This window comes from Rhinolophus hipposideros (assembly GCF_964194185.1).
Source record: "Rhinolophus hipposideros genome assembly, chromosome: 14".
Lineage (NCBI taxonomy): Eukaryota > Metazoa > Chordata > Mammalia > Chiroptera > Rhinolophidae > Rhinolophus > Rhinolophus hipposideros.
The window spans coordinates 60,416,494-60,443,395 of record NC_138060.1 but is presented as its reverse complement, the minus strand read 5'-3'; the positions used below and the strand labels follow the sequence as shown (position 1 = coordinate 60,443,395).

Genomic DNA, 26,902 nt, shown 5'->3' with positions numbered 1-26,902 from the left:
TGTTTCTTCTCTGCCATCTCTTACTTTTTGCTTTCTTTGTGATTCCGGTCTGCATTGAACATTGACATGGTTTGACATGGTTGGGGGGCTCTCTGCCCCATTTTATGCTACCTTATATCTCAGGGACTCAAGGTTGCTTGGCTGCAGTTTTTTTTCTTTTAGAGAAAGAGCAAGTAAATGTGTCTTATTGAGTCAGTTTGGTCCAGTCAGCTGTGTGCCAGGCTTCTTAACCAATCTTAGCCATGTAGACCTGCCCGCTTCATGTACCTGGAGGCTCCTCTGGAGAAGGGGATGATGGGTTGAGCAAACCTGCCAAAGCTACCTGTAACGTGGTGAGGAATAATGGGAGAAAAAAATCTGGAAAGTTGTTTAGAACCCACGCTTCAAATGCCCCCTAAGATGTTTGAATATTACTCTTGTGTTTAAAACACTGTGGTGACTGCCTGTTGCAATAGATAAAGTGGCCCCAAATCTGCTTTGGGGAGACTCACCTCTTCTCAGTAGATAACGTGAACTGGAAGACAGAAGAGTGAAGGTGAAAAATTCTGTTAGGACCATTTGGTTCCGGTAGTAGTCGCAGGTGAAATTCTGAGGAAGTGATAGTGGAAATACCACAGAGGTGAAATCAACTGGGCTTGAAAACAAGATGAGGTATGAGGCGGGGAAAGGAGAGGAGGGAGGGGACAGAGGGAGAAAGAGGCGGTGAAGGTGATACTGTGATTTTGAGCCTGCGTTTCCCAGTTGGTGGTAGTTGTGCAGCAGTTAGTGAGTTCTGTTTTGAACATTTTTTTGTTTTTGCAAAACTGAAGACGTTTGGGTGGTGTTCTCCAGCAGTTTGCTGGTATATACCCCTGAGGCAAAGGCGGTGGGTCATGGCAAGAAGCACTGTCTAGGAGGGGGAGAGCATTTCTGAGTGTGCACAGGTCAGATGTTTTTCGCTGGGTACCATTCACTTGTATAGGCTGAGGTGTTGCCAGGGTATATGACAGGCAGTGAGCCTTACGAAGACTTCATGTTGTGCATGAAAAACCTTATGCCTATTGAGAACTGCTCCTAGTGGTCCGGAGCTGGTATCAGCAAGTCACACATGTGGTAAGATATTCTTTCGGCGTGCTGTAGAACAAAGGCGTTACCAACCTGGTGTGGTGGGATTTTTGTTTTTTCCACATTTAATAAACTAATGAAATTCAATTTTTGACTAAAAATACATGTGGTTTCAAATCAGAAAGTATAAAATTCTATACATCAGCAAGCCTCCTAGCAAGATGACATTGCTTCACTTTTTATTGCTAAGTAGAGCTAAATACTCTGAAATAATTCTACAGATTCCCTGAATGGAATCTGAAGGGTGGAAAGCAGGGGGCAGACTGAGTAGGGACCTCAGGACTGGAGGAAGAACAATGCAGTGAATTCCCTGGGTTTTTCTTTTTCTTTTTAATTGTTCACATATCCTGGTCTGGGCACTGGAGAATGCCTCCAATCTGGAATCACCAGCAAGCATAGAAAAAAGAAGAAAAGAAGGGAAAAAAGAAGAAAGCCTGCTCTTTTTTGCCGGAAGCCCAGGAAAGTAGAAGACCTATGATGAGCCCTGTTTGCCTGCGCATATCTAACATCAGTGGTGGGCTGTGTCCTCCTGCAGGGACAGTGTCAGCAGAGCTCAGGAGGGCCTGCCTGTTGTTCATGTCACTTCTGGTGGCAGCTGCAGCCCTGGTCCACTGGCAGCACTGCAGGATGATCCCCTTACATGGGCAGGGAGACCCATCCCCTATCCCTTACCAGCTCACAGCACCAGTAGCGCCTACAGGCCTGGTGTCCTCCAGCCTTCTACCTATTAGCAGAAGGGGAACTAGGTGTGTGTCCTCCCCTGCCTTTCCCTCCAGCAGCAGAAGGCAGCCTAGATAGGTACTTCCTGCTCCCAGCAGCACCCTCTACCAGAGGGCAAAAAGACCTAGATAGGGTTCTTCCTGCACCCTTCCCTCCAGCAGCAGCAGGACAGATAGTTGCTTTCCACTCCCAGAAGCACCAGCAGAGTTCTAACTAGGCAGCCAGAGAATAGACTAGGAGAAACTCTGCATTCCATGTTCTGGTATCACTCAACCCCCACGACACCCAGGGAAGTAACTTCAGCCCTTGCAGGCAGTACCAGCGGGTGGAGTAAGAGCGTCCCGGAGCTAGAAGAACACAGCAGGCCAGAATTGCACTGCATGGGCTCTGGAAACTAAATTGTTGTTGATGCTATAGCTAGAAACAAGTGATTACCTTCTAAAGTACAAAATGGGTTTTAAAGCACCATCATAAGATTGCTTCTTTTGAAATAAAAGAAAAACTAGAAAACCTCAGCAAAGAAATAGATGTTATAAAAAAGTACCAAATGGAAATTATAGATAGAAAAAATACAATAATCAAAATTTTAAAAAAGTGTCTGATGGACTCGATAGTGGATTCAAGATGTCAGGGAACAGAACCAGTGAACTTGAGGACAGATCAATAGAATCTATTCAGTCTGAACAGCAGAGAAAATAGACTAAAAAAAGAAAAAGGAAAGTTCTTCAGAGATCTTTGGGACAATAACAAAAGATCTAACATTTGTATTATCAGAATCCCAGGAAGTGAGAAGGATTGTGAGGCTGAACAACTATTCAAAGGAATAATGACTGAAAACTTCCCAAATTTATGAAAAGACATAAACCTACAGATTCAAGAGCGTGAACAAACTTCAAATGGAAAACCCAAAGAAATCTGCACCAAGGCATATCAATAAACTTTGGTGAACTAAAAACAAAAAATCTTAAAAACAACCACAGAGAGAATGCTGCACAATCTATTGAGGAACAGCAGTTCAAATGACAGCGTGTGTCTTGTCAGAACCACGGAGGGGCAGAGGAGGTAGCCCAACATTTTTCAAGTGCTAAAAGAAAAGAACAGCCAAGTGCAAATTCTATATCTGGTAAAACTATCCTTTGGGAATAAAGGGAAAATAAGGACATCATTCTTAGATAGAGGAAAACTAAGACAATTTGTTGCTAGTAGATATACCCTTAGAGAATGGCTAAAGGAAGCTCTCCAAAAAGATAAGATACGGTAACAGAAGGAGGCTTGGAATTTCAGAAATTAAAGAACAGTGGAATGGGTGAAAATAGGTGTAGATGTAATGGAAAAGGAAATATTTAAGACATCCTATTTTTTAACTGGGGAGGGTAAAAGATGCTAAATGGAAGTATGTTTTTAGTAATTCACTTCAAAGTAGTACAACGATACCAGCAGGCTGTACATACACATATGTTGCAATAACTAGAGCAACCACTAAGAAAACTATGCAAAACAATATACACAAAAACATAAAAACATCAAAATAGAATTCTAATAATGGTTCAAATAACCCAAAGGAAGGCGAGAGAAACAGAGGGAGCAAATAAAAGTAAAAAACAAAATGTCAGATAGAGCTCTAACATATCAACAATTACTTTAAATGCAAATAGTCTAAATATTACAATTAAATGATGGATTGTGAGAATAGATTTTTAAAAATATTATCCAAGTATGCTAGCTTCAACAAATGCATGTCAAACAAAAGGACCTAGGTAGGTTAAAAGTAAAAAGATTAAAAATACATATATCATGTTAACATGACTTTTTTTAAAAAGTGGTTCCCTGTATTAATATTAGACAAAGTAGACTTCACAGCAAAGAATAAAGGATCAATCCACCAAGAAGATACCGCAATTCTAAAGGTATATGTGCCACAAAACAGTTTCAATATACACAAAATAAAAACCGATAGAGCTGTAAGGAGAATAGCCAAATCCACATTTATAGTTGGGGACTTATTATATATCTCACTCTAAGCAATTGGGAGAACTACTGAATGGAATATTCATAGAGAGATATTTAACAATATCATCAAACAGGATCCAATTGACATTTACAGAAATTCCACCCAACAACAACAGATATCCCTTCTTTTCAAGCACCCAGGGATCACTCACCAAGATGGATCCTGGGCCATAAACTTAAATACATTTAAAAGATTGAAATCATACCGAATATATTTTCTGACCATAATGGGATTAAATTAGAAACTAATAACAGAAAGACCACAGGAAAATCATCATACATGTGGAAATTAAACAGTACACTTCTAAATAATCCATGGATCAGGGAAGAAGTTTTCAAAAGAAATTTCATAAAAACAACTGAATGAAATTGAAAATGTAACACATCAGAATTTGTGGAATGCAGCTATAGCAGAGCTGAGAGGGGACTTTATGGCACTAAGTACTTACATTAGAAAAGAAGTCAATAACATATAAATTGTTACATCAAAAAACTAGAAATAGAACAAAATGAATCCAAAGGAAGCAGAAATAGTGAAATTATAAACAAGAAAACAAAGAAAATCAAACCAAAAGTTGGTTCTTAAAAAAATGAATATAGTTGATAACCTTTAACAAAACTGACAAGGAAGAGAGAAGACAAAACACTAGTAACAGGAACGGGAGATGTCGCTGTCGCATTAAAAAGATAATGAGGGAATACTAGGAGCACCTTTATACTCACAGATTCGACAACTTAGAAGAAAAGGACTAATTCCTTGAAAACCACAAATTGCCACAACTCAACCAAGGTGAAGTAGATAACCTGAATAACCATGAAAGATACTGAATTTTTAATTAAAAATCTTCTGATGGTTTCACGAAATAATTTTGCCATACATTTAAAGAATAACACTAATTTTACACATCAAAATATAAGAGGGAGTACTTTGTAACTCGTTTCATGTGGTCAGTATTATCCTGATACCCCAAACAGACAAATACAGTACAAAACAAACTACAGACCCATATCTCTTATGAACTTAAATGTAAAAATTCTTAACAAAACATTAACAAATCACATCAAGCAATGTACTATGAAAGTAATTGTAGCCGACAGCTAAGTGGAATTTATTTCAGATACGCAAGGCTAGTTCAGCAATCAAAAACCAGTCAATGTAACCCACCATACCAACAGTCCAAAAAAGAAAAATCATAAAGAAGAAAGTGCGTTCAGCAGAATCCAACACTCAGTTGTGATAAAACTCTGATCAAAAAAATCGCAGGAGAACAGTTAATAATGGAAGACAGTGCTTCTACCCAAAAGTCGGGTGCGAGGCAAAGATGCTTACTGTCACCACCCTTAAGATTGTACCGAAAGTTCTGGTTGGTGCAGTATAGCAAAGGAAATAAAAGGCATATAGATTAGAAAGGAAGAAATAAGTCTGTCTCCATTTGCAGATGACATGATCCATTGTCTGTGTAGAAATTTCCAAGGAATCTACCCAAAAAACTCCTAGAACTAATAAGCAAGTTCAGCAAGGTCCCAGGACACACTATCAACACGTAAGAGTCAACTGCATTTCCATACACTAACAATGAGCCTATTTTACTCAAAATCCTTTACATGGTGGTTCTTAGCAGCTTTGGTCATAACAGCCAACAACCGGAAACCGCCAGAATGCTGTCCAGAAGGTGACTGGTTAAACTGTGGTGCAACCAGCCATGGAATACTCCTTAGCAGTAGGAAGGGACTTGATAATGCATCTCCCGGCCTTGTGCTCCGTGAGAGAAGCCAGAAACAGAAGGTTGCATCCGGCATGATTCCATATGGCTAATAATTAGTTTTGAAATAATATAGAGATGGAGAACAGATTAGTAGTTGCCAGAAATTTAGGGTATGGAAAGGGAGGGCAAAAGGTGGGGTGGTTATAAAGGGAACATGAGGGAGCCCTGTGGTGTTGGAACAGTTATGTCTTGTTAGTAGTGGTTACGTAAAATTGATAAAATTGCACAGAACTGCAGATATGTGCAGGCATGCGCGCACACATGTGAGTCCATATAAAACGAAATATCTGAATAAGCTCTCTGGGTTGTACCAATATCGCTTTCCTGGGTTTCATGGTGTACTGTAGTTACGCAGGATATCAACACTGCGGGGAGGCCAGGTGAAGGGTACATGGGACCTCCTGGTACGCTTCCTTGCAAGTTCCTGTGAATACAATTATTTTAGAAGAAAAGGCTTTAAAATAAAGTCTCCTCCCTCCCTAGTTTAGTGTGCCACCCCCCTTCAAATTTAAGTTACCATTGGTTTTTGTCTTGTGATTCTTTTGAATGCATGTATAAGTGTATTTGCGATAGAAATGTATTTCCACCCCCCCATTCCTTTTCTAGACACATGGTTTCATGTTCTACAGACTATTTCTGCACTTGGCTTTTTTTTCCCCTCCCACTTAGAGATTATTTCCTATCGGTCACAAAATAATTGTTTTGTGTTTTTATTTTTTCAGATTCAGAGGTTACATTGATATTTCTGCCATGATGCTTTAAGCAGACTCCTATTAACAGAATTCCGATTATTTCCGTCCTTTGCTTTCATCACAGTGCTCTGAGGCAGGACCTTGCACTTGCTGTTTTGCAGGTGTATGAATGTAGCTCTGATACAAATTGCTAGAAACGGGATTTCTGGGTTAGAATTGCTCTACACTTGTAATTTTCCGAGATACTGCCCAACTCTGCATATAAGTACATTTCATACTTGCCAGCAGTATATATGTCCTCATATTGTCCCCAACAGTTACTTTCAAATTTTAGGGCTTTTGACAGTGTGCTGGGTTAAAAATGGCATCTCAGTGTCGTTTTAATTTTCATTTTTCCTTAAAGACTGGACATCTTTTCTCATATTCAAAAGTGATCTGTATTTCTGTAAACCGCATGCATATTCTTTTGGCCATTTCTCTGGTGGGTTGTTGGCCTATATAGGAGTTATCGATTTATAGGAGTAATTTATAATAATAAACTCTTTGTCTTTGATGTGAGGTTCAGATTTTTTTTTTCCTGTTTATCATTTGCCTTTTGATGTTCACGATTTTTTTTGGCCACGTTGAAGATTTTTCATTTTCTATAGTCAAACTTACCTTTTGTGGCTTCAGGATTTTGCACGAATTAGAAAGGTTTTCCCTGTACCCAGGTTATAAATTTCATGCATTTTAATACTTTCAGGTGTAGCCCTATATCTGAAGTAACCTCCTCATAGTGGTGCTGCTGGGTATGGCCTTAGGCAGTAGACTTTATTTCTGGCCCAGGGTCTGATTTCATGGGTCTTCTCTGCCTTGTTGGAAATGTGGGTCACTGCTAGAATTAGATCGAGTTAATCTCACATCCTCCATAAAGCAGTGCTTTACAGGGAAAGGAAGTAAGAGGAGGACATTGGATGATCTTCTGGCTCTTATCCCATCTCTTTGCAACCTTTATTCCAAGAGATAAACTCTAGTAGAAGAGGTTTTTGTCCCCTGTGTGCTCCGGGAGTTAGTGGTTGGGTGACAGAAGCCCTTTGCCCGTCTCCAGGGAAGGGAAACCAAACTTGAAGGGCCATTTCCTTCTATTGATCATTTGTGCAAATCCCACTTAGGTTGCTTCTCCTCAGGGACAGGCTGCCTGAATCTCTGGAATCTAAAACTGTCCTCCGTCACAATGAGGGGAGCTTAGGAGTCTTGTCCACATTTCAGCAACACAGCCCTGTGGACTTTTTCAGAATGAAGTGCTAGTTAGTTGTCTGTCTCTGCTAAGGCTTGCGTTTTTGAACTGAGTGTGAAAAACATTTGCTTAGCTTAACTTTCCTCCACTTAGGAATAGCCAAGCCAGAAGAAGGACGGCCTCCTGTGAGCGTGACCGGAAATGACATCACCACTCCTCCAAACAAGGAGCTCCCACCAAGCCCAGAGAAGAAAACGAAGGTAGTTGCCAGAATGGTGGGTTATCTTTTACCGCTGTGGTTGTTTTTAAACAGTATCTTCAGCTATTATTGCTTGAATTGTGAATGAAATTTCTTTTTTCTGAGCTGTTATTAGTCCTTTCTCAAGTTCGGACATACTTAAAAAATATTTTCTATTCCCATTTTACCCTAGTGGCCTAACTCAAATATTAATTGTCTGCCGTTGACCCTGTTATGTTGAATATCTGTAGAAACATTCTGTAGTGGTTGTTCCTGCTTCCCTTCACAGCAGCAAAAGGATTGACAGAACTGTTCTGAAATCGATTCTGAAAATCTTCATTCATGAAAAGGAAACACAGACAGTTTTTGGTACTTATTGCAAAGTTCAAATGCCACACTTGAGTGTGAGCTTAAAACAGGACGTGGTGTTGTCTCCTGGAGGTGCAGGTACTGAGTCGCCTGCTGATGACTTTCTGGGTGGGATTATTCAGCCCCACAAGTTAGGTCATTGTTTAAGGCTGTTACTGAGTTTCAATCTTCAGGTGTCAAACGGCTGGAATTTGTGACACTGTCACCAAGGAACAATTCCTAATTTTCTTTTTCTCCATCCTAGTGTCTTTCTATTATTTGCTAAGCTCAGAAAAAAGGAATGCTAATTTTCAGTTGCAGCTCTCCTCATCGCTTATAATTTATTTTGAATTGTGCAATTTATACTTTTTTTTAAATTTGTTTTTATTTTTGTCTGTGTGTTTGATGTTGGCCTTTAAAAAAACCAAAAAAACAACAAATCATCTTAAAGCCTTTGGCCACAACTCAGCCTGCAAAGACTTCAACATCGAAAGCCAAAACACAGCCCACTTCTGTCCCTAAGCAGCCAGCTCCCACCACTTCTGGTGGGTCGACTAAAAAACCCATGAGCCTTGCTTCAGGCTCGGTACCAGCTGCCCTGCCCAAACGCCCTGCTGCCGCCACTGCCAGGCCCTCCATCTCACCTTCAAAAGATGTGAAGTCTAAGGTAAGTAGTCACCTAAGCACTGTGCAGGGAAAGGTTTTCCTCTCGGAGTGTCAGGTAGACAGCTGTGGCATCAGGCTGGTGGTGCTGGGGAAAGGCCAGGGAAAGGGGGAGGGTGACATGACATTCAGATTGGGGGCCCATGATGCAGTGGCACCATTTGAAGGCCTTTGGTACCTTTCCCTGTCCTGGCTGAAGGCAGTTTTCCAGCTACCCTGGTTCCGCTTCCTTTCTCCCAACTTCCCTTACTCTTCACCTATTTATGTATTTGCTAACCAGTTTCTCCTTCTCCACATACTAGTCAGATATTCATTTTGGGTATAATTCCCACATCAAATTCCCAAACTCTTTTTTTTGTCCTTCTCTCTAATCATCCTGCAGAAGTCAATTTGACCCATTACTTTTATGATAAGGTCGTCCAGTTTATCTCAGCAGGTTCCAGCATCGTGTGATAACTTACTTGGCTTTTGGCATCAGGCCACCTCTGCCTGGGCTGCTTCTGAAGTTTTCCCATTTTCTAGGTCACACACACATTATTGCCTAGAAACTGGTCACTTTGGAACAGTGTTAGATCATTCTTGGAGGAGAGGGCGGGTGGAGTCTGTGGCTGCTTTAACGTCTTGTTTTATTTGAGAAGGGCCTTTAGGTCAGCCTGAGTTATTCTTTAAGTTCATGTTGGGAAGTAGTTACCCACGTTAAAATGTCAGTGTTTTAATCTAATCTTGTAAAGAAAACTGGTGGAACCTAGGAATTATATGTAGTCTAGGTTGAAATTCTGGCCAAGAAACTGAGAAATCCTGTCATAGACTAAGAATGATAAAATCTCACAAAGCTTTCTGATCCTCATTTACTCAGTCGACTGCTTTTCTGGATTTTTAAAAGAAAACAGTATTTTTGAATAGGAGGGAAGAGGGAAGGTGACAGTACCTCCCTGATACTTACTCAGCAGCGAACCCTAAGGGAGACAGAGGAGGCTGTGGGGGAGGGCGGTGTCTAGTGAAATGGCCCTCGATGATAATGATGATGTGTGCAGTACTGGTTCCTTTATATACATTAACTCCTTTAATTCCCTCTCAACAACCCAGGATATAGATTAGTACCCCATTTAAGAACTCAGTTAAACAACCTTCCAAGTCTAGTGCTCGTATGTGGCAGAGGCAGAATTTGGACTTGGGTCTAATGCCAATCTTGATGCTTGGGGCCTCTGTCAATATGTTCTTTCCTGGAGTGTTGCCGTGCAGCTTTTAGATAGCAGTCCAGTTACAGCTGACCTGAAGAGGTGATCTGTGTGACAGTGAGTACTGTTCTCTGTCTTTTAGATAAGAAACATGGAAACATTTTGAGAGATGGAGAAGAACTAAAGTCTAATGAAATTTATTTTTATCTTTTTACCCTTATTTTGATAGAAAGATTTACTGATGCAAAGGGAAAGAAAACATATTCAAAAATAAGTAGATCTGTGGTTCTGGCAGAAGAGAAAATATAAATTGAGCAACAGCAGAGTGTCTCCAGTTTAGAAAGCAGGCTGGGTCTGCAGCTTGCCGAGGCCAAGAGCCTAATATGTAAAGAATATCTCATCCTTTAGAGATTTCTATCCCAAGTGCCTTTTTTCTAACATCTTATATCATTATTATTCTTGCTGGCAATATATTGAGACCCCCACTAGATTATTCTGAATCATAGTCATAGTATGAAAATTTGAAGGAGCGCTTAGGAAGCATCTGGTTCAGCCCCTAAATTCTAGAGCAAACAGAGGGCGGTCCCTCTGCACGAACTTCTGTGATACCTTCCGGGCAGAGCTGGTAGCAGAACCTAAGGGTTCTTTGTGCTTATTGGGGACTTCATTTGTGGAAATGGACATGACCCTGCATTTGCTGGGTTAGATTTTATTTAATCGGATACCAGCCCTAAATTTCTGAGCATAGTTTTAGCTGATTTTCCGTTACAGCAATATTCTGTTTGTCTCTGCCAACATACCTTTGTGTGGCCATTTCTCTTGGTAAAAGAGCTGGATCCATGGTGTCTGTCTAGTGTGGCTTACTCTGGAGTAATGTGCTCTGTTTGCTTATCACAACAGTATGTTCATCTCCTATTCCTGAGCAACCAGGCTAAATTGATTCCTTCACTTCCTTGCTGGTGACAACATGCGCAGGCTCCATGGAAGAGGAACTAGAATGTGTCTGTACTTGAGACTTTCCCCTTTGCTTGCAGTCATAGCTGTGATAGCTGTGCTCTCATTCCCTCTGTTGGTCAGGCCTGCACCCTGCGCCTGCCCCCTGCCATCCTCTCTGTGCTCTCAGACTTCTCATCCTTGAGTCCCTAATATCACGTTATCACAGCTGGTCCTTAGAGATCCTCTGTTCCAGTGTCCTTTATCAGACGACGAACGGAAGCCCAGAAAGGCTCAGTGATTTGCCCAAGAACACAGTGTGAGTGGGGGCCAGACTGGGGCTGGAGCCCAGGCACTGACCTGACCGATTTGGCCAGTGTTCTCCCCGTCTGCAGCCCCAGCCTGGTCACCCACAGGGTGCATCTAAGCCAGATGAATAGCTAGGTTTGGCTGGTCACAATTTTTAATTTCTGTTTTGTTTATATATTGATTAATTTTTGGTCAAGTATTTAGTACACAGCATACATCAGTATTCAATGCAGTAGAGCCTGAGAAAAACGTGGTTTGTGGTGTGTTACCCTCTCAGGGCCGTCATCCTCATTAGTTCAGGTTGGCTTGAGGTCATTTGGCTCCCTGTTGCCTGACCCCAAATCACACAAGACCCTACAGGGCCAATTTCTCACATTGTCTGGAGGACTCAACTCTTAGGGTCATATATGTATTTTCCTGTCAGTAGCTGCCAGACCCACACTACCCTGTTTTCTGGAGAATGTGTCTGTGGAACCATCCTTTGGCAGGACTCCCTGGGGCTATTGCTGACCTACAGCTCTTCCCACTTTCCTGTTACCAGCCTATTGCAGAGGCAAAGATTCCTGAGAAGAAGGCCACGCCCTCCAAGCCGGCCACGCCCTCCAAGCTGTCGGCCTCTGCCCCGGCTTTCAGGCCTGGCTCCAAGAGCACCCAGTCTGTTCCCAAAGCCACAAAAGCCACAGCAGCTGCCTCTCTTGCCTCAGCTGGACCAAGCAGTAGGAGCAGCTCCATGGCTCTGCCCAAGAAGCCCGCAGGTCAGTGTTGTCACCCTTCCCTCCTGTGGCAGCCCGCGGGGAGGAGAGTGGGGCTGTGCCCCAGCTCCAGCCAGCCTCACGTCGAGCTGTCAGAGCTGCTTGTGCGTCTGTCCTCCACGGGGTACTCTGGAATGGGGAGCCTTGATCTCCATGCAAGGTTGGCAGATAGCGTATTCAGTAAAATCTTGAGTGAAGGGGACCCTTAGGAATTCTCAGGTCGAATTTACTTCTTAGTGTCGCCACAGCATCCAGCACCTCGTGGTCATGGACCTACGTGATAAGAAATAGGCCACTCAGTTCCATAGGTGTGTGTTGATATCCCCTTCTGCGCCACATGGGAGGTATTATCAAGACTGCAAAAGAAGATGCATGCCTGGCCTTAGCCCCTGCAGCAGGCCCAGTCCATCCACATGGCCATCTGATGTGCTGCTCTCTCCCCAGAGGCCAGCACAGCCCCGGCTCAGAGGGGACAGTCAGCAGTTGTTGAAAGAATAAATGAATCTCAGTATTGGATGAGCCAGTCAGTAGGTCCGCTTGTTAAACATTGTGTCCAAAAGTGTATGTTTGTGGTGCAGGGATCAAGACTGAGGGAAAGCCTACAGACATCAAGAAGACAGTTACGAAGTCTGCGTCAGGTAATTCCCCCCCCCCCCCCCCCCCCGCGCTGTGGGGCCCTGACCTAAACCCCCACCTCTTCCAGGCCTTGCAGGCTCCTTCCTGCTCCCTCCTGAACGCTTGTTGTCTCTCACTCCTACCTTTGCAGCTGACTTGAGTCGCTCAAAGAGCACCTCCAGCAATGCCATGAAGAAAAACGCCCCTGTCCCTGGGGCAGCGCCCCCAGCAGGCACAGTGCCCAGTCGAGTGAAGCCCACAGCCATGTCTCCCCGGCCCTCTGGGACTTCTGCCGTGGACAAGAAGCCCACGTCAGCCAGGCCCACCTCCTCTGCCCCCAGGCTGAGCCGCCCACCTACCAGCACTTCTGCCCCTGATCTGAAGAACGTTCGCGCCAAGGTTGGCTCCACGGAAAACATCAAGCATCAGCCTGGAGGAGGCCGGGTGCGTCCAGGGAGCTTGGGGTCCTTGGCATGCTGGCCCCTGCTTCTTTCCTCGCCTCATCCCACTTCTGTTCCCCAGGCATGTCCTCAGCTCACCTCCAGGAGCGCAGCAGAGCACGGCAGGAGGATGGCAGGCAGGACGGCAGGCAGGACGTGGCCTCAGTGTCACTGAGTTTGAGCCTGGGCTCCGTGCCCTGGCAGCTGGGAAGGGGTGGCCGAGCGCTCGGCTTTCTCTTCCCGTCTGAGTCAGAGGACTCCTGTTTGTATGTTGGGGTTTAGGTTTATATTTTTGTTTTGAGACAAAAGGGTTCCTCTACTTTACAAAACGAACCGAGGAGGCCTCTGAGACTGAAGGAGAGACACTGGCCATGAACGCGGTGTGTCATGGTTCTCACCCCTGCACTTGGGCGACAGGAGAGGCAGCTGGGTGGAGAGTCTGAGAGAGGCGAGGGTGTCCTCTGGTGGCCAGGATGACTTGCTGCTGTGACTGCCGGCTGTCCTAAACCAAAGGACCGCTCTAGAGTGTTGTGATGGAGGAAGGCCTGGCAGGCCTTTGTGGTTGCATCCAGTCCGGCATTATTTAACTGTTAGCAACCATGGGGACTTGCTGTGTGGAAAAGGTGGTGGCAAAAGTCCGAGTTCCAGTCCCCGAGCAATGCCCTGCGTGTCTCCTATGTCATCTTGAGCACTTAACCCACCACTCCCCACTCAGGGCCGGGCACTTCAGTTGCTTCAGTCCAGAGCTGTTAAAAGATTGAAGAGGGCCAGAAATGAAGCAGGATCCTCATACTGTTGGAAGACACTGATGGCAAACAGGGGTTAGTCTGAGTAAGGGCCTGAGACTGTGGCTGTGGTGCCCCCAGCCAGGCCTTGGGAGCTGCAGGGCGGGGGCTGCAGAGCGCCGGCCTACCTCCCCGGCTGCATTCCTCTTAGGTTTCATGGTGTCAGAGTCGCAGGCGGTCTTGGTGGGGAGTTGATTAACGTAGTCCGGTGATCAGATGATTTTCTGTTCTCACATACCTGAAGGGTGTGACACTTCTGTCTTCAGTAGTGGCTCCCTGTGACCATGGCAGTTTGCTTGGGGGCAGATGGAACATTTGAATGGGAGGGCGTTGTGGCTGCTAAATGTAACTGCAACCCACACTCAGGAGAATCGCTATCCAGCCCTCCTTCCTGCCTTTTCTTTGTGAAAGGTGTCTTGATCTCTCTTCCCCACGTCCCAAGACTTTGGCCTGCAGCTCCTCCCTCTGGCTTGGTCTACCCTGGGAAATGGGTGTGTTTTTTCCTAGGAGCAAGGGTGGCCTGCTTCTGCCTGGTGGCTTGGCCTGGATTTGAGTTCCCAGCCTTCATTCCTATTTGGCATTTGGGCTCTTATCCTCTTGGTTTGAAATTTGCCCTCCCTTTATCTTCATCTAGGCCAAAGTAGAGGAAAAAACAGAGGCAGCTGCTGCAGCTCGAAAGCCTGAACCCAGTGCAGTCACTAAAACACCTGGCCCAGGTGCGAATGTGCAGAAACCGCCTGCGGGGAAAGTGAGTTTTACTTAGACTTTTACCTCTTGAAGGTAAAAGATGGTCAACTGTTCTTCTAGCCTGAGTCACTTTCCCTTCTAATTGCCCTTTTTTTTTCCTGTACTTGAACTGGTTTCTCCTCTCTCCCGTGTTCCCTCCTCTGTGTTTGATGACTCAGCCATCAGAAAAAGTTTTGTAGTAACCCTGAAAGTTAACAGAGTTTGGAGCCCATTAGCCCTTTGGGGAATATTTATTCAGCTGGATGAGATGGATCCAAAACTTTTAGGCACTTCCTTCGCACTGACCTTGATCTGCTCGCGTGTACACACACACACACACACACACACACACACACACACACACACACACACACACACACACACACTGCACCCAGTTTCCTCCTCAGTAAGACACAGCACGGGTACCTTTCTAGCACCTGGCACCCTGGAGCTCCTGTGCTTTCAGCTGAGGGCCCCTTTTGTAACACTGCTCGGTACGAGGATGACTTCATTTGTCCTGGTTCCCGAAGTCACCTCTTAACTACAAGTTAGGGTGCTCATTGTAACAGAATCCACCAGCAGAGGGGGTGCAGCATCAGCTGGAGGGCAGAGGTAAGCTAAACCTCTAGGGTCTTTCCTCCACCCTGAACCAGGCCCTCCTGTTTGTTGTGGGAACCTTCTTCCCTTAGCTGTGCCAGGAAGGGGCTGCCAGAGAGGCCTGAGCTCCAGTCCTTAGGAACCAGGATGGATCTCAGCCCAAGGGATTGGTATAGTCAGCGAGGTGAGGAAGGCTGCGCCATGGCTCCGGGCTGACTCCGGGAGCTCCTGCCGGTCTCTGGCTTAGACCATGCTTCAGTAGAGAGTGTTTTTCTAACCAGCCATTCACCAGTGAAGGTGTAAAGAAGGCGAGAAACGGCGAGGTATTTGGGTCTCAGTTTCCTAGGGTGGATTTCTCTGTTGTGTGGAGAACTCTTCAAGTTTGGGAGCTGCGTCATTTGCAGAGGGCTCTGAAGGAAAGGAAGGAAGGAAGGAAGGAAGCTGGCAACTGTTCCTTCTGGAGAAGGCTCCAGAGGAATTCTTTGTTCCAGCCCTTAGAGCCTGAGCCTTGTGTGGCTCCGCTCCAGGGGAGCCCTTTGCGTGCTGCGCCCCCGTGTGCATCGTTGCAGCCCTGCCTGTCTCTGCACACCAAACTTACAAGGCACAGGGTGGCATCTGGAGGGTTGAGTCGAAACGAAGTCTCCACCTGAAACCCAGTTGTGCTGTTCTCTCTGGAGCCGGGGGGACGCGGCTGTGCCTGCGCCTGCGCCCCCCTGGTGCCCAGGATTGTGTTCACTGCCGAGTGTTGTCCCTTCTTGCCGTTAGCGTTAGTCCTGTGCCCTGTGAGCCAGCTGCCAGGCCTTTTCCCAGCAGCCTTGGCCTCCCAGAGTGAGGAGCAGCCGTTCAGGCCCCAGATTTCAGGGAAGTGCATTCTTGGGTGAGGACTGGTCCGGATGAGCAGGACCCTTGCAGAGAGGAGCCATGGCACACTGTGCGGCCCCAGGTCTGGGGAGGAGAGCAGGCAGGGCAGCGGGGCCAGCTGCTGTCATGTCAGCATTGTGAGCCCCAAGGAGCAGTGATGAGAACCCTGTCGTACTAACAACTTCTGCTTCTGTCTTTGTGTTGTTTGTTCATGTTTTCACTCCTTTTCTTGCTCCTTCACATTCCTTCCTCTGCTTTCCACAGCTGTTCTGCTGAAGGTGGGGGCGGAGTTGTAACAACACTCTTTGTTGGTCACCGTGATCACATGCGGACTCACTGCCTGCCCTGTGTCCGTTCTAACCATCCCTCTCCCTTTGTGTTGTTTTTTCTGTTCTCTAACACTCCAGGTCCAGATAGTCTCCAAAAAACTGAACTACAGCCATATTCAGTCCAAGTGTGGTTCCAAGGACAATATTAAGCATGTCCCTGGAGGTGGTAATGTAAGTATCAGCTCTGGGTACCTGGCGTCTGAGGCATAGGCCCCTGTGGGGCACACGGGGGAGAGGGCCCCCTGCCCGAGCTGGCAGGACCTGGCCCAGGGCTTTCCTCAGGAAGCAGACCCACGAGTGAGGGGAGACCTGGCTGCTCCCCGAGGCTGGTGAGCCTCCCCACAACACCCCGCCGGCACCCACTTGGTGTCTCTTCAGCCCTGTGGGTGGGAGGCCCTGGATTTCCCCTAGCTGCGTCAGACCTGGTCTGAGGGTGGCTGTCAGCAGTGAGCCTGTCGCCTGTCCTGAGTCTGCTCCTGTGGTGCACACCTCTGTCTGCACCAGCATGGCGGGGTCCACATTTCTCCAAAGCCCAGCCTGGAATCCTCGTTAGTGTAGAACCAGGGTGTTAAAGATCTCCTCCTCCCCCCACCCACTTTTCTCTCCTTTGTTACTCTCCTGCTCTTTCCCTCTTCTACTACTCCCTCCCCTCTTCCGATCTTCACGTCCCTCTTTCCTGTCTACTCTGTTTCTGCCATTTTTTTCCTTTTCTGGTCCCTCCTTTATTCCCTTTTCCCTCCTTTTCTTTTTGTCCCCTTCCCTCTTGCATCTAGACATCCTTTCTATCCTGCCTTTCCAGTGCTAGCCCTAAGCTCCGTCTTGGGGACACAGGGAGGTCCTGGTCGAGGGAGAGATGAGGCCAAGTGTCATTGTTAGTGTGTAAGGAGCACCCTGTTTTCCATGTGTCCCTGTGACAGTGTGCAGGTGAGTGGGGCTCTGCAGCGTGCACGGTGTGTTGGGCTCCTTCGTATGCAGCCTCTGCCCTTTGCTGCTTCCCCACCTGCTGTTCCCCCTCCCCAGAGTGAGAGAGCTGTTTTGTCTTCGACTCTGGGTTCATCCAGCTCTTCCTTCCTGCTGTCCTGAACTGGACTAAGTCCTTCTCTGCTCATCCTTCTGGTTGTGGGGCTGTGTCCCCTGCCCCTGTGGTGGTCCTGCCATCCTGCCAATGGCCTACAAGCCCCCCCAAACCCACAGTTCTCTTGTGAGGAGTGGAGCCATAGCACACCCCTTTCTTGCCCACTCAGCTCCCCCTTACAGGACCTCCTTCCTAGTCATCTCCCCACCAGTGGCTCCTCCTGATGTGGGCAGAAACGGTGTCCTTTGTACTCAGCTGCATGTGTTTGGCCAGCTTGGTGGTTGGTCAGACATAAGCCAGCCTTGTGCGGGATCAGCTGAAGTGGGTGGAACTTTTAAAGGCAGAGTCTGGTTAAGGTGACAAAGGTCCAGCCTGTGGGTGCCCAGGTAGGCAATGGCTCTAGCTTTTTGTCTCAGTCTTTTGTCCTAGATGAAGATAGAAGGTGAACAGGGACTCTGAGGGAATTGGGTCATGTGTGCGTGCGCACGTGTCACACAGAAATGCATTTATATACGTTGTATGGTGTATATATAAGAGCTCTGAAAATAATCTTTATCTGTCACCTGCTATGGTCTTCATGCTACATACACATGGCATCAATGTGATAATTTGTGGAGGAGTGTATGTTTTTTAGAGCATTTCCAGTTTTGGAGGCTTCTGCAAACAGCAGAGCTTTCAGATTCCACCTGTGAGTAGTGTTTCCCGGTGGAATGAGGAGCATAAAGAGCGTGGGTGTGGTAAAGCCACGTGATACGTGCGCAGTGGAGGGCGAGTGTGCCTGCTCTGTGGGCCGTGCAGCACCGAGCGAGCGGCGCAGCCCCACCCCGCCACAGCCCCTACTGTGCAGAGATGCTGGAGTTACTGCTGGGTGAGAGGCTTGCACCAGGGTCCTGGTTAGTGCGCCATACACCCGCACACACGCAGACACAGTCCTTCTTGAGAGCCAGGGGAACAGCAGGAGAGAAGAGAGCAGCTCCTCCCGGGGCTGCGCGATTTTACATTTTGCAGCAGTTTTAATTCCATTTCACCTTGGGGAGGGGGGACATGTGTGTATAATAGGTTCCCAGACCTGTTGGCAGTGTCACGTCAGTAGTTGATTTCTGCAGTGGCCCCGTGGGTGACACAGACCAGTGGTGACGGAACACAGCTATGCCAGGTACAGTGGGTACAGGCTTGGTCGTGTACCAAGTAGCTTCTTTTGGCCTGGTCATGGGGGCCAGCTCTGTAAACACATGTCCTGGGCCAGAGAAGCAGCACAGGACTCCCTAAAGCTGGAGCGTGCGGGGCGGCGAGTAGCCAGGGGACGAAGTGGGGCCTCTTGGAAGCCGATGGTGGGTCCTCCTCATCCTGGCCTGAGTAGGCAAAGCGCGTCTCGGAGGGTGTCAGCCTTGGAGTGGGACGCAGTGAAATTTTTTAAAACTTTCATTATAGGAATTTTCAAACATGCAAAAGCAGAAAAAAGTAGTGAAATGGACTGGATGTACCTTTTACCCAGCTTCATTTACTATCTTTGTGGTCAATCTTATCTCCGTGTGCCCACCCTAATTATTTTGAAGCCGGTCCTAGATATATCATTCATCTGCACACATCCAGTATGTAACTTTAAAAGGGAACTCTTTAATATGTATGTGTGTATATACATTAAAAAAACCCACCAACATGTGAAACAACTTTGCTTATTTGAGTCAGGATACAGGAGGGTCCAGAAATCGATTGATGTGTCTCTTGTGTCGTATAATCTGAGCGTTCATGTACTCTACAAGTTGCCTGTCTAATTGTTTTCCCACAGTCATGTTTTTCATAAGTAAACTAAATGGTTTGTGCTAGACTCTGGATTCTGCTGATTATATCCCTATGGTTTCATTTCACATGTTCTTTTATCCCTCAATTTTCTTTATATTGATTTAGGTTTGATTCCCCTCCTACATTTTTAGAAGACTTTCATAGGGATTGATAATGTTTCTGCCAAGAGGCCCAACATGTGTCACTCTTCTGGTCATTTCTGTCTTTATGATGCTGTGAGCTCTTGGTGCCCAGACCCACGAGTTCAGGCAGGTGCTTTTCTTTGGCATTTATTGGCTGGAATACACCTATAAAGTGAAACTTCCTCTCGTCAACTCTTCTTTAATTGAGGACTAGGCACAAGGGCAAGAAGTGGAGGCTTCCAGGGCACACACCACTGTCAAGGAGTGTGTGGGCTCCAGACCTTGGTGAGGGCCCAGCCTTGGCGACAGACCTGTGTGAACGCAGCTCCTCACAGGTGGTCTCTGGGGCAGTGTGAGGTGAGCTTGCCACGATTGCTGCAGGGAACATTCGCGTAAGCAGCGCCACATGTTTGGCTGGGAAAGTACGCTTTCCTATGGCCCTGTGTAGGGTTACCTTCGTCGGCACGATGGGACAAAGTGCAGGCTCTTGTTTTGATGGTCATAGGTGCTCTGGGAATAATTATTGAATCCTTAAAGCAACTGGTGTCTGGTTGTTGCTGCTGTCCATTCAGGAGATGAGGTGAAGGAGAGATGGGGTGAGACTACAGCCAGGGAGGGCGTTGGGGAGGGCAGCCTGCGAGCTGGGCCTTGAAGGATGGGAGGAGGATGGCTCATGACGGTCAGCCTCCCATTAAGATGGCCGAGGCGAGGGTCCTTTGGTACTTCGCAATTCATTTTTGCACACACAGAAAAAGTCACTATACAATCAGGCTGAATGAATGGAAAGAAAAGCATTAGAGACTGTCACAGAACTTAAAAAGGCTTTCTCCCCTAAGCTAAACTGAAACTATGTAAAAGGATTTACCAAAAAAATAAGTGAGGATGGCTTAGGCAAGCTGATGGTTATGGGAGATTAGTGTGCCAGTTGCTGGGCTGGGGGTAGGAATACAGAAAGAGGATACCACATCTGTCCTCTTGGAACACTGTGGACACCGTATTTCCTGACACTGGAGAAGGGAAGACAAGGTCCTACAAGGTCACTGCTTAATCACATTGTGACAAAGCCCACCAGAAGGTCTGACACCTGCTGGTAGTGCTCTGTGGGCCACTGCATGAAGGAGTCGATGGAGGTGAAAAGCCAGGCTCTTCCACACTTGTGTGCCACTGGGTCACTCTCAGGGGCCCTGGAATCCCTGTCCAGGGACCCAGCAGGAACTCCTGTCTGTAGATGTAATTTCCCAATTGAAAGACATCCCATCAGGCCTGGCACTGAGATGGTTTTCCGTGGCTCCTGCAGGGCAGACATTGATGAGGGTCTCTTGGCTGGTTTAACATACAGAAGTTTATCTATAGATAGGTAGATACTGGCTGTCAGCCACGAGGGGAAAACAAATGGAAGGAAATAGTCCAGTTTATCTCTGGGCCAAGGGGTTGATGGGTAAGATTCGAGGTGGCACAGAATGGACATTTCAGGAGATTTGCATCCAGAAACCTGGGAGAGTTGCTGTCTGGCCAATGCACGATCGGGTCTGGAAGGGAAGGCCTGCGAGTATGTGGAAACGTTGGGGGCGGGGTCAGAGCTACAGGCAGGGTCAGGATGGATCAAAGGGTCCTTTTAAGCACTTGGGAGGTGACCATGACCTTGAGTGGACTGAGATAGTTGCTTACAAAGGGAGAGAAACAACTTGAATGTGGAGAAGATTATAAAGGGAACGTGGGTTTGGCTCTGATAACATCCCCTTTCTCTGAGGCAATAAGATTTTTGTGCTTTCTTCTCAGGTTCAGATTCAGAACAAGAAAGTGGATATCTCGAAGGTCTCCGCCAAGTGTGGGTCTAAGGCTAACATCAAGCACAAGCCTGGTGAGTGGTGTCTCCCTTGCCCCAGGATGCCTGGCCGTGGCCCTGCCATGGCCGGCAGGGTCTCGCCTCTTACACCCCTGTCATTCCATAAAGATCCCTGGAGCCACCCCTCGCAGGACACAGCAGTGGAACAGTGCTGTCCTCAGCCCGTCAGGGAGGGGGATGGGGGCGCTGACCTCTTAGTGGGAGGGGGAAATGGGAAAGGCTTCCATTTGCATATGCATAGTCTGGACCTGCTGTGCATGGCGCTGCTGACCAGCCCTAAGGGAGAGGCGTGCTATAGGCTGAGCGCACACTCCAGGAGCTGAGGCTGAAGGTCCAGAGAGCGGGCGGCCTCCCCTGTCAGACTCTGGAGCAGAGGTGTTCCCACAGTGCAGTGTCCGCCACCAGCTCTGGCAGGATGGAGCCGCTCAGGGAGGCCTCCTCGGCCCAGGGCATGGAGCTTACAGCCGCCGTGTGCGGTTTCCTTCCAGCCTCGCAGGCTCTGGGCATCTGGACTCTTGTCTGAGCAGAGCCTGGGCTCTGGCCTCGGCTGTCACCATGACAGCCTCGTGTGCCCTGGTTTGCGGAGCCACAGCAGATTTGGGGCGGGAGGTACCGTCGCGGCCTCAGCCTCAGGCCCTGGTTGGTAGGTGTGGCATCTCAGAGGTCCGTCACCAGGGGCTGGTTAGGGGAAGGCCAGGAAAACTCCATTCCCTCTTAGCAAATCTGGCATCTGTTTTACAACGTGTTCTGTTTAAAAGGATGGAAACAATTCAGCCCTTAACTAACCTTCCTTTTCCCCCTTTTATCTGGAAAATCCACTCTTGGGCGATCTTTCCATCCTTAGTGACAGAGTGACCTGAGGTCGTTTTTGGTGGGGGGCGAGGACTCCAGTGTGCAGGACACCTGGAGATTGGGCAAGAAGCCTGCTGTTGATGGGAGCTGAAAGGAGACGGGATTCTGAGAGACCGCCTCAGAGGGAGCCGATGGGCTGGCCGGCAGTGAGGACGGCTGGCCCTGAGCCCACAGACACACTGGCCTGTGTTCCCCATGTACAGGCTGCTCCCCGCACACCTCCGCCCAGGGGCACCAGGTCCTGGGGCTGGCCTGGCCCTTTCACAACTCGGGCCCCACGCCCTTTGCCTTCCCTTCTTTCACTACAGTGTGATTCGGTTTAATGGTTCAGACAGCCTGCATTTCCATCCTGTCTCGGTCAGCCAGTAGCTTGGCAGTGACTTTGGGGAAGTCACTTCTCCTTTCCAGCATCAGTGCTAGCAGCTGTAAAACAAAGGTCCTGACCTTGACGGACAGGGCATTCATGGAGCTGAAAGGAGGCTGGTCAGTTAGAGTGACTTGTCACACTGCCCGAGAACCAGAAGCAGACGTGCACTTGGCACTTTTAGAGGCTCGCGCTGCACTCCACGCCCACCCAGCCTGGTCAGCAGCTGCATGGGCTGCGGGCTGCAGTGGTGAGAGGGTAACTCCTGTTCTGTGGAGCTGTTCCCTCTGGCTGGATGGAGGGATGGTCTCAGCCTGTCTTTGAGAAGAGCAGCGCTGTTTTGACAAGTGTGTCCCTTTTGCCTCATCTGTCCTCAGAGCCACAGGGAGCAGGTCACATTTTCCCAGTTTCTGTATTGGGCACTTAGCCAGTCCTTGGCCACGCTTGGATTCCTGTGCAGGCACCTGGCTCTGCCTGCAGAGGTATTGCTCTGCGACCCTTAGGGACTGATGCCCTTGTGGTTGCAGGTGGAGGAGATGTCAAGATTGAAAGTCAGAAGTTGAACTTCAAGGAGAAGGCCCAGGCGAAGGTCGGGTCCCTGGATAACGTGGGCCACCTGCCTGCGGGAGGCGCCGTGAAGGTAGTGAGTGGACATGATGGGGACGCAGCAGGGAGGGGGGGTGTGCGGTGGAGTCGGGGTCCCAGCAGGTGGGTGCTGTCACCGCCCCTCGGTCTCCTCAGGAGTCATGTTTCCTCCTCACCGTGGCTGTTTTCTCATCGTCTGTCATTAGTCGTGGGCGAGGCAGGAGAGGCGGAAACCCCGGCTGGAGACAGCCTTCTCCTGAGACCATGGCCTGCCTTACATTTTGAGCTTATCTCAGCCATGTGCAGAGGGACTGTGGGCTGGGGCGCAGGTCACCACAGGGTGGGTGGTCTGCATGGTATAGCTGCCCCCACCCATCCACTCCCTGAAAGGAGAGTGTGGGTACATGCCTCATGTCCGTTGCAGGCCTGGGAGCAGGAGAGCACATTTTCAGCTGCCCGTGGCCTGCCCCAGAGGCTTGCTCGAGGGGCAGGGCCCACCCTTGGGACTGGCTAGGCCTCTCCTCCCTGCCCCTTCTCTCCTCCCTCCCTCCTTCCACGCTCCTGCGAGACCCTTTGTGTGCCAAGATGCTGTCTATCCTTTGTTCCATGTTGTCGGTGGGTTTGAGGCCACGGGGCAACTTCTGGCAGGCTTCCATGCTGACGAGGAGAGGGGATAGGAGCGCCCTGCGCTGGGCCGCCCCAGCCCCCCTCAGTGCTGATTCCAGCCCTCAGTAGCCTCCTTGAACACTTGGGGTCCTGACTTCACAGGCTCTTGGTTCATGTCCCCACCCTTCTCTAGTCTCTCTGAGGGGTGCGGGCTCAGGTGTAGTCACTTGTCCAAAGCCACACTGCAAGTGTGTTCACACCTGGCCTTTCGGGCCCCTAGTCTTGTGTTCTTTTCTTTATTCACTTTATCTCCCTTTCTTTATTATTTCTGGAATCATCTTTCAAATACTGCCTGGCCTGCGGCATCGCTGAGATGGTTCCTCAGCCTGTTGAGCTAACCATCTGCTATCTCATCTTTAGTGGTGTCAGCCTGGTTGAGAAGCCTGGCACCTCCCACCTCAGAGGCTTCCCGAAGCCTCGCACTTCACAGATGAAGCTCCCAGTGTTACTAGCCAGGCTGTGCTCTTCCTGCCAGGAGTGATTCTCATGGGTGGGGGGTGGGGGCGGGCACCTTGTCCAGACTCACCAGGTGACTGCCCCTTAACCAGGCGGGCGGGGGCTGCGTGTAAGACCCACCACCATCACCCCATCCCATTCCCTCTCGGACTGACCCTACATTGTCTCCCCCACTGTTTCATTGTAGACCGAGGGCGGTGGCAGTGAAGTCCCTGCGTGTCCGGGCCCCCCTGCTGGGGAGGAGCCGGCCATCCCTGAGGCAGTGCCCGAAGCTGGCGCCCCCACTTCAGCCAGTGGCCTCAGTGGCCACACCACCCTGGCAGGGGGTGGTGACCAAAGGGAGGCCCAGACCTTGGACTGCCAGATCCAGGAGACAAGTAAGTGGCTGGGCTTGGCCTGAGGGCCAGCCAGGGGCCCTGCCACTGGCTGCAAATTGAAACTCCTTTGCTTTTTGACTAGAGTGTGGCCTAAATTTTAATGGAGCAACCTTTTATTTTCCAGGCATCTAATGATGACATTCTGGTCTCGTCTTCCGTCCCCGTTTGTCCCCCTCTTGTCTCCGTCGTTTCCCTCTCCTTTCCCTCCTCCCGTGTCACTGCAGATTGAGACCTACAGGCTGACGTTCCGGGCAAACGCCAGGGCCCGCACCGACCACGGGGCCGACATTGTCTCCCGCCCCCCCTACTTCCCTGGTGGCCCCAGCTCAGGCCCCCGGGCCCTTGGGCTGCTCACTAGACCTGTGACCACTGGGGTGCTGGGCAGCCCTCTGGGGCCCTCCCTCTAGGGCCTACCCCTCTTCTCCCCCCCCCTCCTGTCTCGCTTGCCCAGGGCAGCAGCAGTCGTCCCCATACCTTTCACTCCCTGCCCCAAGCCCAGTCCTTGCTTTGCTCCTGTCCCATTGTCGCATCCCTGCTCCAGGGAAGGGTTTGGGGGGTGTGGGGTGGGAGAAGGGGGGGAGGCTAACCTGGGGTCTGGGGCGTCTGAGAGAGGGGACTAGATTCCAACTTCCTGTTTGTTTGGGTATTTTTGGACCAAGCCCAAGAGAAACTGACATACCCACCCTCCTTGCTGGGTCCACCTGGAGGCCAGTGGGATGTCCGCGTGATGGCCCGGCCCTGACTGCGTCCCCTGGAGCCCGCTAAGCCACTGCCTCTCCCTTTAACCCCACAATGGTGCCCACCACGTGGGTGGTGCCAGGTGCCTCTTGCCACCCTGCCCCACATTAGTTAGGGGTCAATGCTGCCTATCCCCGCTGCTTGCCATACCTCCCTAGCTGCTGTCATACTTTTCTTGTTTTATCCCTTTCTTTTTAATAACCTAAAAACTGGTGGAGTAGTTTTGCAGGTTGAAGTCATGTCTAAATGAAAGTCCTCGGCAGGTGTTGAAGGAAACAGGGTGGGGGTGGAGATCCTTAAGCTCCAGCCTGGAGCTCAGGCACTGGGGGCTGCCCCGGTGGGGTTAGCTCGGGCCCTGGAGGTGGTGTGGGCAGGGCAGTGATGTGTGGGGCCAGGCTGGTGAGCAGGCCGGGCACGCTAGGGGCCGCTCAGTGTGGACTGGTCGTTCTGGCATTTGGTGTGTATGCTGCTTTTCTTTTCTAACCAAGAGGCTGGTTTTGGCATCTCTGTCTCATTCCTGGGATCTGGTGGAAGATACAAGGTCAGGGCGGGGAAGGGCCATGGAGGTCCAGATCCTGCATGCTTGCAGGCCTAGAGCACTTTGCCCTTCGCTGCCAGGGCGCCTGAGAGGGCCGGAACTCATGCGGAGAGTGGGGAATCAGGTCGGGAGAGTGAAGAATAAAGGCATGAGACTGAGGCCATCCCATGTCCCTGAGAGCCTGACTGGGGAGGGCGGGGAGGCGAGGCCAGCCTGTGGAGGGGTGTCCCAGTTAGGCCCGCTCTTGGGGTGGCTGCAATGAGAAATCCCGGGAATCGTATTGGCATGAAGATCTTACTGCACTTGTATTTTTTGTATTAAAGTTTGCATGGTTTCTAATAAAGGATTAAAACCTACCGGTTTGTAGTGACGTGGCCCGCGTGGAGGCCCCTCTGGAAGCACTCTTTCTGCAGTGTGGACATTGCCCCTCGCCCTCCCGCCCTCTGCTCCTGTCCCCACAGCTGAGAAGGTAGGGGCTGGTGACAGGTTCAGGTTTGAACTCCATGCAGATGGGAGCAACTGGGGGGGGCAGGTCTCCCCATTTCTGAGGTAGCATTTCGCTGGGGAGGTTTGCCACAACCCCAGCTCCGAGCACACACCGGGAAGTTGCGGGTCTCGTGGAGAAAGTGTTTCCGGCGCCAGACTGTCTTCAGGATGGGAGCTCAGGGCACCCGTGTCCTGTCAGCAAGAGGGTCGAGATGAAGCCATGGGGGTGGGGCTCAAAGCACCACGGCTGATGTGCAGGGCCAGTGGGTACCTGCGCCCTCCCTGTGACCCTTGGCCAGAAGGGTGCTGTGGCTGACAGGCTCCTGGTCCTGTCACTCCTGCGGCCAGCGGTTGGGGTGGGCGTGAGCCAAGCAGAGCTAGCTCTCGGGTGGCCTGGTCACAGCTCCCTCGAGCCGGAGGCTGAGGCGGCTGCCCTGTCAGATGAGGCCCAGAGGCCCATGTGCTGTGTCCACCCTGCGGCCACCTGGGGATGGGACATGGATTTCTGTACTGCCCGATTCGCTTCCGGTTCAGCCACAACCCGTGTCAGTCTGATTCTGTTGTAACGATTTCAAGAGTAAATAAAGCTCGTGACGTCCCAGCTTGCAGGCCCTGTCTCTGTATGTCCTGCCTTCTCTCCACTCCAGCATCCATGCCCCTGCCCCCGGCTCATAGCCTTGCATTAGGGACTGGTGTGCGCTGTGCAGTCCCG

At 49.3% G+C, this 26,902-nt stretch overlaps 1 protein-coding gene across 40 annotated transcripts in view; it reads left to right on the top strand.

Annotated features, from left to right (window-relative positions):
- The window catches only part of MAP4 (microtubule associated protein 4), a 149,245-nt gene extending 123,185 nt beyond the window's left edge, over positions 1-26,060 (top strand). For 3 of the 40 annotated variants that reach the window (XM_081072496.1, XM_081072507.1, XM_081072516.1), the window contains 11 exons: positions 7,662-7,783; positions 8,546-8,761; positions 11,719-11,932; positions 12,508-12,567; positions 12,696-12,988; positions 14,404-14,517; positions 16,361-16,453; positions 21,062-21,143; positions 22,872-22,984; positions 24,239-24,428; positions 24,553-26,060. In XM_081072496.1, the coding sequence (XP_080928622.1) occupies positions 7,662-7,783; positions 8,546-8,761; positions 11,719-11,932; positions 12,508-12,567; positions 12,696-12,988; positions 14,404-14,517; positions 16,361-16,453; positions 21,062-21,143; positions 22,872-22,984; positions 24,239-24,428; positions 24,553-24,560 (1,505 nt within the window). In that variant the 3' untranslated portion in view covers positions 24,561-26,060. The remainder of the gene's footprint in view (positions 1-7,661; positions 7,784-8,545; positions 8,762-11,718; positions 11,933-12,507; positions 12,568-12,695; positions 12,989-14,403; positions 14,518-16,360; positions 16,454-21,061; positions 21,144-22,871; positions 22,985-24,238; positions 24,429-24,552) is intronic. The other 37 variants (XM_081072504.1, XM_081072505.1, XM_081072528.1 and 34 more) reach the window with 24 other exon arrangements.
- Positions 26,061-26,902: the final 842 nt, after the last annotated feature.